Genomic DNA, 12,250 nt, shown 5'->3' on the forward strand with positions numbered 1-12,250 from the left:
CACTTCCAATCAAGGCTAAATAAGGACAAAAATCCTTCCTACACTCGGGAAGGTGGAGCTGGGATAAAAATCAGGGAATTTTGACCCTAAACCCCTCCCTCCCCAGTGAGAATTCCACCCCTTCATTTCTACGCCCCACATAACTGACTTGCCATAAAACTCAGGGCAGCTACTCACCTGAGCCTGCCCGCTCTCCCCTTGAGCGCATACTATTGCTTATTACATAAATCCTTGCTTTGCTTTCTTGACTTCCCTATCTTGTCTCTGAATTCTTCCTGTGATGAGACAAGAACCTACTCCCTGGTAACAATGTGACAAACTTCAATTGCATAGAGAGAGCTGCCAATTAGAATTTTTATTAAAAGTGGTGTGGGGTAGGGCTTCCCTGGTGGCGCAGTGGTTAAGAGTCCGCCTGCCAATGCAGGGGACACGGGTTCGGGCCCCGGTCCGGGAAGATCCCACATGCCGCGGAGCGGCTGGGCCCGTGAGCCATGGCCGCTGAGCCTGCGCGTCCAGAGCCTGTGCTCCGCAACAGAAGAGGCCACAACAGTGAGAGGCCCGCGTACCGCAAAAAAAAAAAAAAAAAATGGTGTGAGATCAAAAAGTCACTGCCAGCTTAAAGCTCCTCCAGACCAAGCAGGAAAAGTCAAAGTCTTTGTTTTTCCTTCCCTTCCCTTTCTTTCCCGTCCCCCGCCTTTCTCTTTCCTTTTCCTTCCATGGGGACATTGCCCAGTTGGGCATGGGCTAATGACTGGACTTTCCCAGGCAGAGAATCTTGCAGGAGAAATGGATAAACTGTAATGCTTTTAGTGGTCAAACAGGGCTGGTGTGAGAAAGCAGAGGTCTTTTAAATAAATGACTCATTTTTCAACATGACATTTGCTGAATTTAAATGTTATGTGGGATGATAGAAGGCTAGTTACCTAGCGTAGCAATTTTCTATTAGTATTTGTATGTCTAGTGCCCATATGGTTTTATTCCAAATGTTAGTGTAATTGTGTTTATGCAGTATATAAGATGCTGCTTCACTCTCACTAATTCTAAGATTAGTTTTCTTTGTCGTTAGTTTTCAGGAATTTTATTATGCTGTATCTTACTGGATTTCACTGAGTTCATTCTATATCATGCACTTGCAGCTTCTTGCATCTGTGGTTTATGCCTTCTGAAAACCTTCCAGGCATTATTTCCTCAAATACTTTTCCATCCTTAAGTTCTTTCTCTTATTCTTCTAGGATATTAGAATGGCTATTATCATAAAGACAAGGAATAATAAGTGTTGGCTTAGAACTGGAGTAAAGAGAACACTTGTTCCTGTTTGTGGGAATGTAAATTGGTGTAGCCACTATGAAAAACAGTATAGAGGTTTGTCAAAAAGTTAAAAATGGAACTACCACCTGACCCAGCAATTCCACTTGTAGGTGTTTATCTGAAGAAAATGGAAACACTAACTCAAAAATATATCTGCATCTTAATGTTCATTTAAGCATTACTTATAATAGCCAAGATGCAGAAGCAACTAAAGTGTCCACCAGTGGATGAATAAAGAAAATATAGTATATATACAAAAATATAGTATATATACACAATGGAATATTTTTCTGCCATAAAAAAATGAAATCTTGCTAGCTGTGACAGCCTGTATGGACCTTGAGGGCGTTATGCTAAATGAAGTAAGTCAGACAGAGAAATATAAATACTGTATAATCTGACTTATATGTGGAATCCTAAGAAGAATAAAAACAAAACAACCCAAGCTCACAGATACAGAGTACAGATTGGTGGTTGCCAGGGGTGGGATTTGGGAGGTTAGGCACAAACTTCAAGTTATAAAAATAAATAAGTCATGGGGATGTATGGTACAGTATGGTAATTACAGTTACTAATACTGTTCTCTGTATTTGAAACTTGGTAAGACAGTAAATCTTAAATTTCTCATCATAAGAAAAAAATTATAGCTACATATGGTGACATATTAATTAGACTTGTGGTGACCATTTTGAAATATATACAAGTATGAATCATTATGATGTACATGTGAAGCTAGTATAATGTTATATTTCAATAATATAGAAAAATATAGTAACAAATAGTAATAAATTTCAAAAATAGACAAAAAGATGTGATAATATATTTGAATTCTTACACATTTCTAAATCACTTTCCAGAAAGTATGTGCAAATTTATACTTGGTTTAGGATGATAATAAGTTGTGCTTCTCACCATCAATTATTATTTTCAATTCCTAACTGACTGGACGAACACGACTGTTGGATATTCATTTTTATTTCACCAACTTAGAAGCTCCCTGATCTCAGTGTTCCAAGTTTCTCCAGAGTTCAATCTCCAGCCACGCGACTCTCCTTAGTGGAAGTTGTGAGTAGAACTAAAAGTTCCGTCCCTCTAATCAGTTGGTCTTTCTGGTAACTATCACGATCCTGAAGCCATCTAGATGCCCCACCCTGTTACTCCATTAGCATAAATTCGGTTTGATCAGAAGGGGCTCATTATGAATAACAACAAAAAAATTCTTATCAATCAGGAAATTCCAAGGGGTTTAGGATCTTTGTGCCAGAAACCAGGGGCAAAGACAAAATTATTTTTTTGGTGTTATGCCACATATAGAAGCCATTAGAGTGCTTTTTTTCTAATTAATGAATGATTAAATTAGTTAATAAATTTATTTATTTACTTTGCTATAGTTTAGTAAACATTTTGGCACTTTGTTTTTGTTTACAGTGATATTATTTTCCAAGTGTACCTTTTTTTTTAACTTGTTTTTTGATTTATTTACATGAATATATGTTGCATTACTATTAAAATTTTAAAAGACAAACATTTTGAAAATCTGAAACAAATTAAATACAATGAAAGAAGCTTATGGAGTTAAATCCATTTGTTTACAAATGACTGGTTATTGTTTAGCAATTTAGATTTTTGAACCATTTCCATTGTGAAATACGGTACTCACACAGAAAAATTGCAAGCTAAAAGTGGAAAGCTCAATGGTTTTAACAAAAATTCATTTACTCAACCCTCACTGAAAAAACAAAAGGACCTCTGCTATTACCCAAGATGGCATCCTCCCAGTTCCTCCTTAATCAGTCTTTTCCCTCCTTCTAAAAATAATTACTATCTAAATTATATGGTACTCCATTTCTTTCTTTCCTTTACATATTTAGATCTAAAACATGTATACATAGGCAGTTTTTAACTTCTTTATTGGCGTATAATTGCTTTACAATGGTGTGTTAGTTTCTGCTATATAACAAAGTGAATCAGCTATACATATACATATATCCCCATATATCCTCCCTCTTGCGTCTCCCTCCCAAGCTCCCTATCCCATGTCTCTAGGTGGTCACAAAGCACCTAGATGATCTCCCTGTGCTATGCAGCTGCTTCCTACTACCTATCTATTTCACATTTGGTAGTGTATATATGTCCACGCCACTCGCTCACTTCGTCCCAGCTTACCCTCCCCGTGTCCTCAAGTCCATTCTCTACATCTGCGTCTTTATTCCTGTCCTGCCCCTAGGGTCCTCAGAACCTTTTTTTTTTTTTTAGATTCCATATATATGTGTTAGCATGCGGTATTTGTTTTTCTCTTTCTGACTTACTTCACTCTGTATGACAAACTCAAGGTCCATCCACCTCACTACAAATAACTCAATTTCATTTGTTTGTATGGCTGAGTACTATTCCATGTATATGTGCCACATCTTCTTTATCCATTCATCTGTCGATGGATACTTAGGTTGCTTCCATGTCCTGGCTATTGTAAATAGAGCTGCAGTGAACACTTTTCTACATGACTCTTTTGGAATTATGGTTTTCTCAAGGTATATGCCCAGTAGTGGGATTGCTGCGTGGTATGGTAGTTCTATTTTTAGTTTTTTAAGGAACCTCCGTACTGTTCTCCATAGTGGCTGTATCAATTTACATTCCCACCAACAGTGCAAGAGGGTTCCCTTTTCTCCACACCCTCTCCAGCATTTATTGTTTGTAGACATTTTTTTTTTTTTTTTTTTTTTGCAGTACACGGGCCTCTCACTGCTGTGGCCTCTCCCGTTGCGGAGCACAGGCTCCAGACACGCAGGCTCAGTGGCCATGGCTCATGGGCCCAGCCGCTCCACGGCAATGTGGAATCCTCCCAGACCGGGGCACGAAGCCGCATCTCCTGCATCGGCAGGCGGACTCTCAACCACTGGGCCACCAGGGAAGTCCTGTTTGTAGACTTTTTGATGATGGCCATTCTGACTGGTGTGAGGTGATACCTCATTGTAGCTTTGATTTGCATTTCTCTAATGATTAGTGATGTTGAGCATCCTTTCATGTGTTTGTTGACAATCTGTATATCTTCTTTGGAGAAATGTCTATTTAGGTCTTCTGTCCATTTTTGGATTGGGTTGTTGTTTTGATATTGAGCTGCATGAGCTGCTTGTATATTTTGGAGATTAATCCTTTGTCAATTGCTTCATTTGCAAATATTTTCTCCCATTTGGAGGGTTGTCTTTTCGTCTTGTTTATGTTCTCCTTTGCTGGGCAAAAGCTTTTAAGTTTCATTAGATCCCATTTGTTTATTTTTGTTTTTATTTCCATTTCTCTAGGAGGTGGGTCAAAAAGGATCTTGCTGTGATTTATGTCATAGAGTGTTCTATGTTTTCCTCTAAGAGTTCTATAGTGTCTGGCCTTACATTTAAGTGTTTAATCCATTTTGAGTTTATTTTTGTGTATGGTGTTAGGGAGTGTTCTAATTTCATTCTTTTACATGTAGCTGTCCAGTTTTCCCAGCACCACTCATTGAAGAGGCTGTCTCTTCTCCACTGTATATTCTTGCCTCCTTTGTCAAAAATAAGGTGACCATATGTGAGTGGGTTTATCTCTGGGCTTTATATCCTGTTCCATTGATCTATATTTCTGTTTTTGTGGCACTTAATTTTAAATGATCTTCAAAGGGATGACATATTACTTTATAATGTAGTCAGCACCAGTATGTTACTTTGTGATTACTTCATTATTTTTATGTGAGAATATCTCTTCCCATTCTGAGATAAGTTTACTATTCACTTCCATTTTTCTCTTATTTTTTCTTTTCTTAAAATATTATACCTCCATTTAAATTATTTAAATTTAAATGTGAGATAATTGTGTACTGTTTTACATTAGTCAACTAAATTTTCAATGGTACTAGTTTAAAATCATCTATTATGTTTCTTCAAATGTTTAACAAAAAGAAAAACAAACAAAGCTTAAACTCTGTTTTATTCTTGTGTCTTGAGAAAGGGCAAATTGTTAACAAGTATATTGTGCTTTTGGAAAAAGAATTAGGGAAGTACGCTAATGAGCAAATCAATATTTTAGTTTTATTACAATCAAATTAATTCTCTTTGTTGTTCTTATTATTCAGGATTTTCTGACCTGCTTTTGGGGTGTATTATTTGATTCTTTTCTCTTCCTTGTTTTACACAAATTATTGCAGAACAGATGCTGGCCTAACAAAGAGGTTAAGTAAGATACTCAAGTGTGAGTATACAACTTTAAATATCTACAGTAAAATTCATAATGAAAAATGACAAAAAGTAAAGCAAGTGTTCCTTTGATCAATAGAAATTTTGACCTTTAAGGCTTAAGATCATGACGCAGTAACCAAAATTGGTAACAATTACAAATTAAAAATCTTAAGTGCCCTCTCTCTCTCTCTCATACACAAACACACATACACAGACACTAAGACGCTCACACACCACATATAGAATCACGAAGAATTTGTGTTTACCTTATTTGGACCACACATAGTGCCACTCTTTACATAGGTATAATCATCTCGGAAGGTTACTGGTGTCGAATTTCTTAGATGTGCACTTAGACACACAATGCCTCCAAGGAAAGTATATTGAGTATCAAAATTTTTAAATGGCACTACTTCTGTACGTGTCCAGAGACAAACTAACTTTCCACAATAGATATCCCTGTAATATAACACAGAAAAAATTACCCATATGTCACTTAGCGACACAATATATTGTTTAAATAACAGTTCAAAACATGAGGATAATTCACAATGTTATTCAGAGCATAACACCAAAGCTATTCAGAACATACACCATCTTACTGGTGTGAGGTGATACCTCACTGTAGTTTCGATCTGCATTTCTCTAATGATTAGTGATGTTGAGCATCCTTTCATGTGTTTGTTGGCAATCTGTATATCTTCTTTGGAGAAATGTCTATTTAGGTCTTCTGCCCATTTTTGGATTGGGTTATTTGTTTTTTTGATATTGAGCTGCATGAGCTGCTTGTAAATTGTGGAGATTAATCCTTTGTCAGTTGCTTCGTTTGCAAATATTTCCTCCCATTCAGAGGGTTCTCTTTTTGTCTTATGTTTTCCTTTGCTGTGGAAAAGCTTTTAAGTTTCATTAGGTCCCATTTGTTTATTTTTGTTTTTATTTCCCTTTCTCTAGGAGGTGGGTCAAAAAGGATCTTGCTGCGATTTATGTCATAGAGTGTTCTGCCTATGTTTTCCTCTAAGAACTTTATAGTGCCTGGCCTTACATTTAGGTCTTTAATCCATTTTGAGTTTATATTTGTGTATGGTGTTAGGGAGTGTTCTAATTTCACTCTTTTACATGTAGCTGTCCAGTTTTTCCAGCACCACTTATTGAAGAGGCTGTCTTTTCTCCATTGTATATTCTTGCCTCCTTTATCAAAAATAAGGTGACAGTATCACCTCACACCAGTCAAAGTGGCCATCTGCAAAAAATCTACAAACAATAAATGCTGGAGTGAGTGTGGAGAAAAGGGAACCCTCTTGCACTGTTGGTGGGAATGTAAATTGATACAGCCACTATGGAGAACAGTATGGAGGTTCCTTAAAAAACTAAAAATAGAACTACCATATGACCCAGCAATCCCACTACTGGGCATATACCCTGAGAAAACCAAAATTCAAAAAGAGTCATGTACCAAAATGTTCATTGCAGCTCTATTTACAATAGCCCGGAGATGGAAACAACCTAAGTGCCCATCATCGGATGAATGGATAAAGAAGATGTGGCACATATATACAATGGAATATTACTCAGCCATAAAAAGGAATGAAACTGAGTTATTTGTAGTGAGGTGGATGGACCTAGAGTCTGTCATACAGAGTGAAGTAAGTCAGAAAGAGAAAAACAAATACCGCATGCTAACACATATGTATGGAATCTAAAAAAAAAAAAAAAAATGGTTCTGAAGACCCTAGGGGCAGGACAGGAATAAAGATGCAGATGTATAGAATGGACTTGAGGACACGGGGAGGTGAAAGGGTAAGCTGGGACGAAGTGAGCGAGTGGCATGGACATATATACACTACCAAATGTAAAATAGGTAGTGGGAAGCAGCTGCATAGCATAGGGAGATCAGCTCGGTGCTTTGTGACCACCTAAAGGGGTGGGATAGGGAGGATGGGAGGGAGATGCAAGAGGGAGGATATATGGGGATATATGTATAGCTGATTCATTTTGTTTTAAAGCAGAAACTAACACACCATTGTAAAGCAATTATACTCCAATAAAGATGTTAAAAGAAATTTTAAAAAAAGAACATACACCATCTTACGAAGTGCACCATATAAATTTATCTTTATATACTATATTCATCTCTCATTTGTATTAAGTGATTCTTTGCAGTACATACACATACACACCCAGTGCATTTGGAAAATGTGTATTTTTCAAAATACGCACCGATAATTACAAAAACGACCATAACAGTTTCCAAAGTCATCTGTATGCATATTCACTTCTTGTGAACATAGAGCAGAAGCCCCCTTCGAAACTGAAAATATAAATAAAGTTTTTAATTACCCATCTTAAAAAAAAATTAAAAGCATGGTAAATTTATACAAAGGCATTGAGACAACGAAGCCCAGGCAGTGTCAGCTACTATAAATATTTGGTGCCATCTACTGGCTACGTATGAAGGAGAAACACTTAACTAAAAACTACCTACTCGAGAATAAAATTGTTATGATCGTCCAGAAACGATTAAGAAGTAAAACAATCATTTGCTCACTTATCTGTAATTCTAGTAGTCTACTCCATTTCCACCAATCACCTGAAACTTGACTAATATCCTATTCTTTTTGTCTCGTACTCACTAGATCTACTTTACCTCCTGACATAGGTCAAAGATGCTTTGTTTTGCAGTTTTATCTCCAAATTTAGATTTAAGCAATAATTATTATTATGGCTATAGGGTGCATTACTGACATAAGAAACAAATATAGATTAAATATAAACCTCAGAAGAAAATACAACCATTACATTTTCCAAACAACTCTGCACACTGTTTATCTGTATCTTGGCATACTCCTTGATAGCAAAAGGCAGTCTTATTATTGCACAGTTCTAAATCAGCAGATTTCATATCAGGTACACAAAACTCAGCTATCCCATTGCAAAATTCTGGAAAATCACACATATCTGTGCTTTTCCTACATACATGTCCTCTTTCAGCTATCTGTGAGACAAAGAAAACCAAATATTTGTTTTTAAAGTAGTAAAACAAAATATACAAATTTAAATAGGAGGATTGTATTTGTAACTATCATTTCCATTATTAATACATTTGTAAGTATTTAAAGTTAAATTATGAATTTACTTAAAAGTTCTGCTGGAATAGATCAGAAAGAAGCCAAATGTCCATCAATGGATAAACAAATTGTCCTATGGACAATGGAATACGTTCAGCCACATAAAGGAATAGAGTCCTGGTTTATGCTACAAGGTGACTGAAACTTCAGAACACTGTATTTAGTGAAGAAAACCAGACACAAAGGTCACACATTGTATGGTTCTACCTATATGAAATGTCCAGAGTAGGTAAATCCCTAGAGGCAGAATGCAGATGGCTGGTTGCCAGGGACTGAGGGGAAGGGAGAAAGGAAGGCAAGTGCGTAATGGGTCGGGGTCTCCTGTTCGGATGAGGAACCTGCTATGGACCCAGGTCGAGGTGGTTGCACAACATTGTGAACGCACTAAATGCTACTGAATTGTTCACTTGAAACGGTTAATTCTTTATCGTGTGATTTGCACTTCAATTTAAAACAATGGCTCTGGTGAAAGTTCTCATAGTTAAAATGCTCTGGTTATCCTGAATACTTACTTCAAGATAAATAGAAAATATTTGATATAAAACTACGTGTATTTGTTTTCCAGCTTTTGATTCTTGGGGACTAGTTAGTTGCACTCCTGAGATGTTTTAACTAACTCAGATGCCAGTCTTTGCCATGTTTCTAAAATGTTTCTTAATGGACATCTTTATCCTTTTTGCATTTCAAGTAATTTTCCTTTCAGGACTAACTCCACTTCCACCATGAGGAGTTTATAGCTGACATGAAACTGCTGCTGACGCAGGATGATAATCGGAACCCTTCTCCCTAGACACAGTGGTGGGAATTTAACTTAGAACGTAGTGGTGGGTCGGGGTTTCTGCCTCTACCAGGGGTGGAGATGGATGTTGGGAAACAGAGGACCCCTCTGCTCTTCTGAAACATCACACACTATGGACTAGAAAAGCCAGGAACTTCAATGAGCTATCTGTACTGCCTACAGGAAAAGCGTGTTTGAGAACTGCCGGCAAAAAGGCAAGGATATCCAACAGATGTAGAAAAAGAATCCTGTTGCTCCTGTTCCAAACAAAGATTCACCTGAGCACAAAGCTAGACTCAGCCTTACTTAAGCTTCATAAGTGTTTGATATTCTTTGCTTGGCTGTTGATCAAGATACAACTGACCCATAATAACTGGTGTTATGCAGTACCAATCACAGTTTCTTAAATTTCATATAGGAATGTCCGGGTACTGGCTAAAAACACATTAATCACTGTTACGTGTCAAAAAACAGCTGGTTAAACTATTGGTCTTCCATGTCTTTGCACTTGGACTTGTGTCCGTCTAAAATGAAAATTTATAAGAAAAAAACTGGATCAGATCACTAAATTGCAGACAAAAGTCAGTGGAAACTAGCTTAACTGGAAGTGGACAGAGAAGAAAATAGAAAGCCGTTTAAGCTTATGGCCACCTGTAAGAGAGCAGAGTGTAAGGCACATGTCAGCCTTTAAATGACAGCAAAAGCCAAATTCTATGCTATAATACATAATAAAATTAATGTGAACTAACATAGGACATTTAGCTGTTACCCTGAAGCCCTCCCTAGTAACTTATACTATGAATTTTCATTCGACCAAATGTAGCAATTACCTCTGTTGTAAAGAATTATCCTTTGAGATGTAGGCAGAGGGCAATGGACTGTTTAGAAAAGTCTGACTGCTCAGTTCCAGTGATTTGGAGACAAAGACTAAGATGAGAGCTCTGGTGAAGGAAAGGGCAGCAAGGTTTATTGCTAAGAAGTGGAAACCCTAGGCTGGCCTCTACATTCATGTGCCTTGAAACAAATGACCATTGACTTTAAAAACTAGCCCACCGGGTGAAAAAGAACGCGCATAGAGCAAAGTAAAATGATGTCAGGAGAGATTTCATGGACAGAGAAAAAACAAACTTGGCAGCAAAACCTCTCATTACTCAGTCTTTATGTTTGTCATAGACTCCTGAAAGTGACACAAAAAAGGTGAGTCGCTAAGATGTAGCAATCCCTAGAAAAGAGATTTTACCCTGCCTCCTATCAGGTGTGGCTATGAAGGAAAGTTGAATGGAAAACTTCCCAAGGCAAGTCAAGGGTTCAGTCAGTCACTTCCAGGGTCTTGCCAAAGCTAATCTTCACTATTAGATATGCTACATATTGCTGACTATTTTATATGGATTCCTTTTCTGCTACTTTCAAAATGAGGCATTTTTATTATTATTGTCTGTTTATTCAAATATTGCATGTCAAGTGTGTGTTGGGTGGCTTATTCATAATTTTGTCATAAGTCGTTCAATCATGAAGAGCTACATTCAGGCACGACCAAGAGGAACTCACGGCACCCAAATTATCTGGAATTGTTATTAAATGCAATAAGAGGATGGGTCTTGAGCAGAAATTGAAACAATACAGTAAGAGGCAGCACTACGAAAGAGGTTGAAAAAGATCTAAGGACCTTCTCTCAGTTCTGAAATTAACTGTGTATGAATCGAGTACATAAAGTAATATAATTTGAAACATGAGTAAAAATAAAAGCGGGAAAAAAAAGCTACAAAATGCACCCACAAGAACGCAAAAATTTCATGAAAGAAAATAAGGCAATATTTTGAAAACTTACCTGACAACTTTTTCTGTCACAGCATGGTCCTGTACCACACTCTGCATCTCCAATCAGAGAACATGTTACAGCATCACAGCATTTTTTATGAGAGCATTGCTAAAAAGCAAATGCAATCAATTTAAATAAAAGGAATTTTCAATCAAATAAATCATTTTATTTATTGTCATAATATACTAAAGTATGTCTCTAAGTTAATTACAATCACAGTATAATTTTTACTTCTGTATCTATTTTTAACACCACTTAATATATATATTTGAACATAATATATTTTGATATAGAAAAAAAGATGGCAATGAAATTATTCACAATTCCATGCTCAAGAATTTGAACTGTTAAAAATGTAATGCAATTTATTTCAATCTTTGTGTTCATAAATATAGGAATTGTAAATTTTGAGATTTTTTTTCACTTACTACATCATAAGTAGTTACCCATCTTATCAAGTCTCTTCAAGATATCATTCTGTGAATATACAATAATTTTTGGATGTGACAAAATAGAGGTTTCTAAATTACAACAGCATATTATGTTGTAAATGACATTTCAAAGAAATTTTTTGTCATTTTTTTAGATCTAAGATTGTATATGAAAGATTGATTCTAGAAGTTATTAGGTCAAAGAATTTAAAAATATTAAAGGCTCTTCATAATATACACTATTTCCTTCTTTCTATATAGTTATCTATTCAGTGTAAGAGTGATGTTAAACAAGACTGATAATATTTTAAAATAAGTAAAGCTGTGACAAAGTGAGAGAGTGGCATGGACATATATACACTACTACACTACCAAACGTAAAATAGATAGCTAGTGGGAAGCAGCCACATAGCACAGGGAGATCAGCTTGGTGCTTTGTGACCACCTAGAGGGGTGGGAGGGAGGGAGACACAAGAGGGAAGAGATATGGGAACATATGTGTATGTATAACTGATTCACTTTGTTATAAAGCAGAAACTAACACACCATTGTAAAGCAATTATACTCCAATAAAGATGTAAAGAAAA

At 36.5% G+C, this 12,250-nt stretch overlaps 1 protein-coding gene across 1 annotated transcript in view; it reads right to left on the reverse strand.

Moving 5' to 3' along the window:
• Nucleotides 1-12,250, reverse strand: part of LOC115838659 (A disintegrin and metallopeptidase domain 3-like) — a 98,254-nt gene that overhangs the window by 20,113 nt on the left and 65,891 nt on the right. Inside the window, exons 13-16 of the mRNA XM_060291509.1 lie at nt 11,242-11,340; nt 8,307-8,502; nt 7,728-7,818; nt 5,777-5,969 (exon numbers count right to left, since the gene is read on the reverse strand). Of these exons, the coding sequence (XP_060147492.1) occupies nt 5,777-5,969; nt 7,728-7,818; nt 8,307-8,502; nt 11,242-11,340 (579 nt within the window). The remainder of the gene's footprint in view (nt 1-5,776; nt 5,970-7,727; nt 7,819-8,306; nt 8,503-11,241; nt 11,341-12,250) is intronic.

This window comes from Globicephala melas, chromosome 21 (genome assembly GCF_963455315.2).
Source record: "Globicephala melas chromosome 21, mGloMel1.2, whole genome shotgun sequence".
Taxonomy (NCBI): domain Eukaryota; kingdom Metazoa; phylum Chordata; class Mammalia; order Artiodactyla; family Delphinidae; genus Globicephala; species Globicephala melas.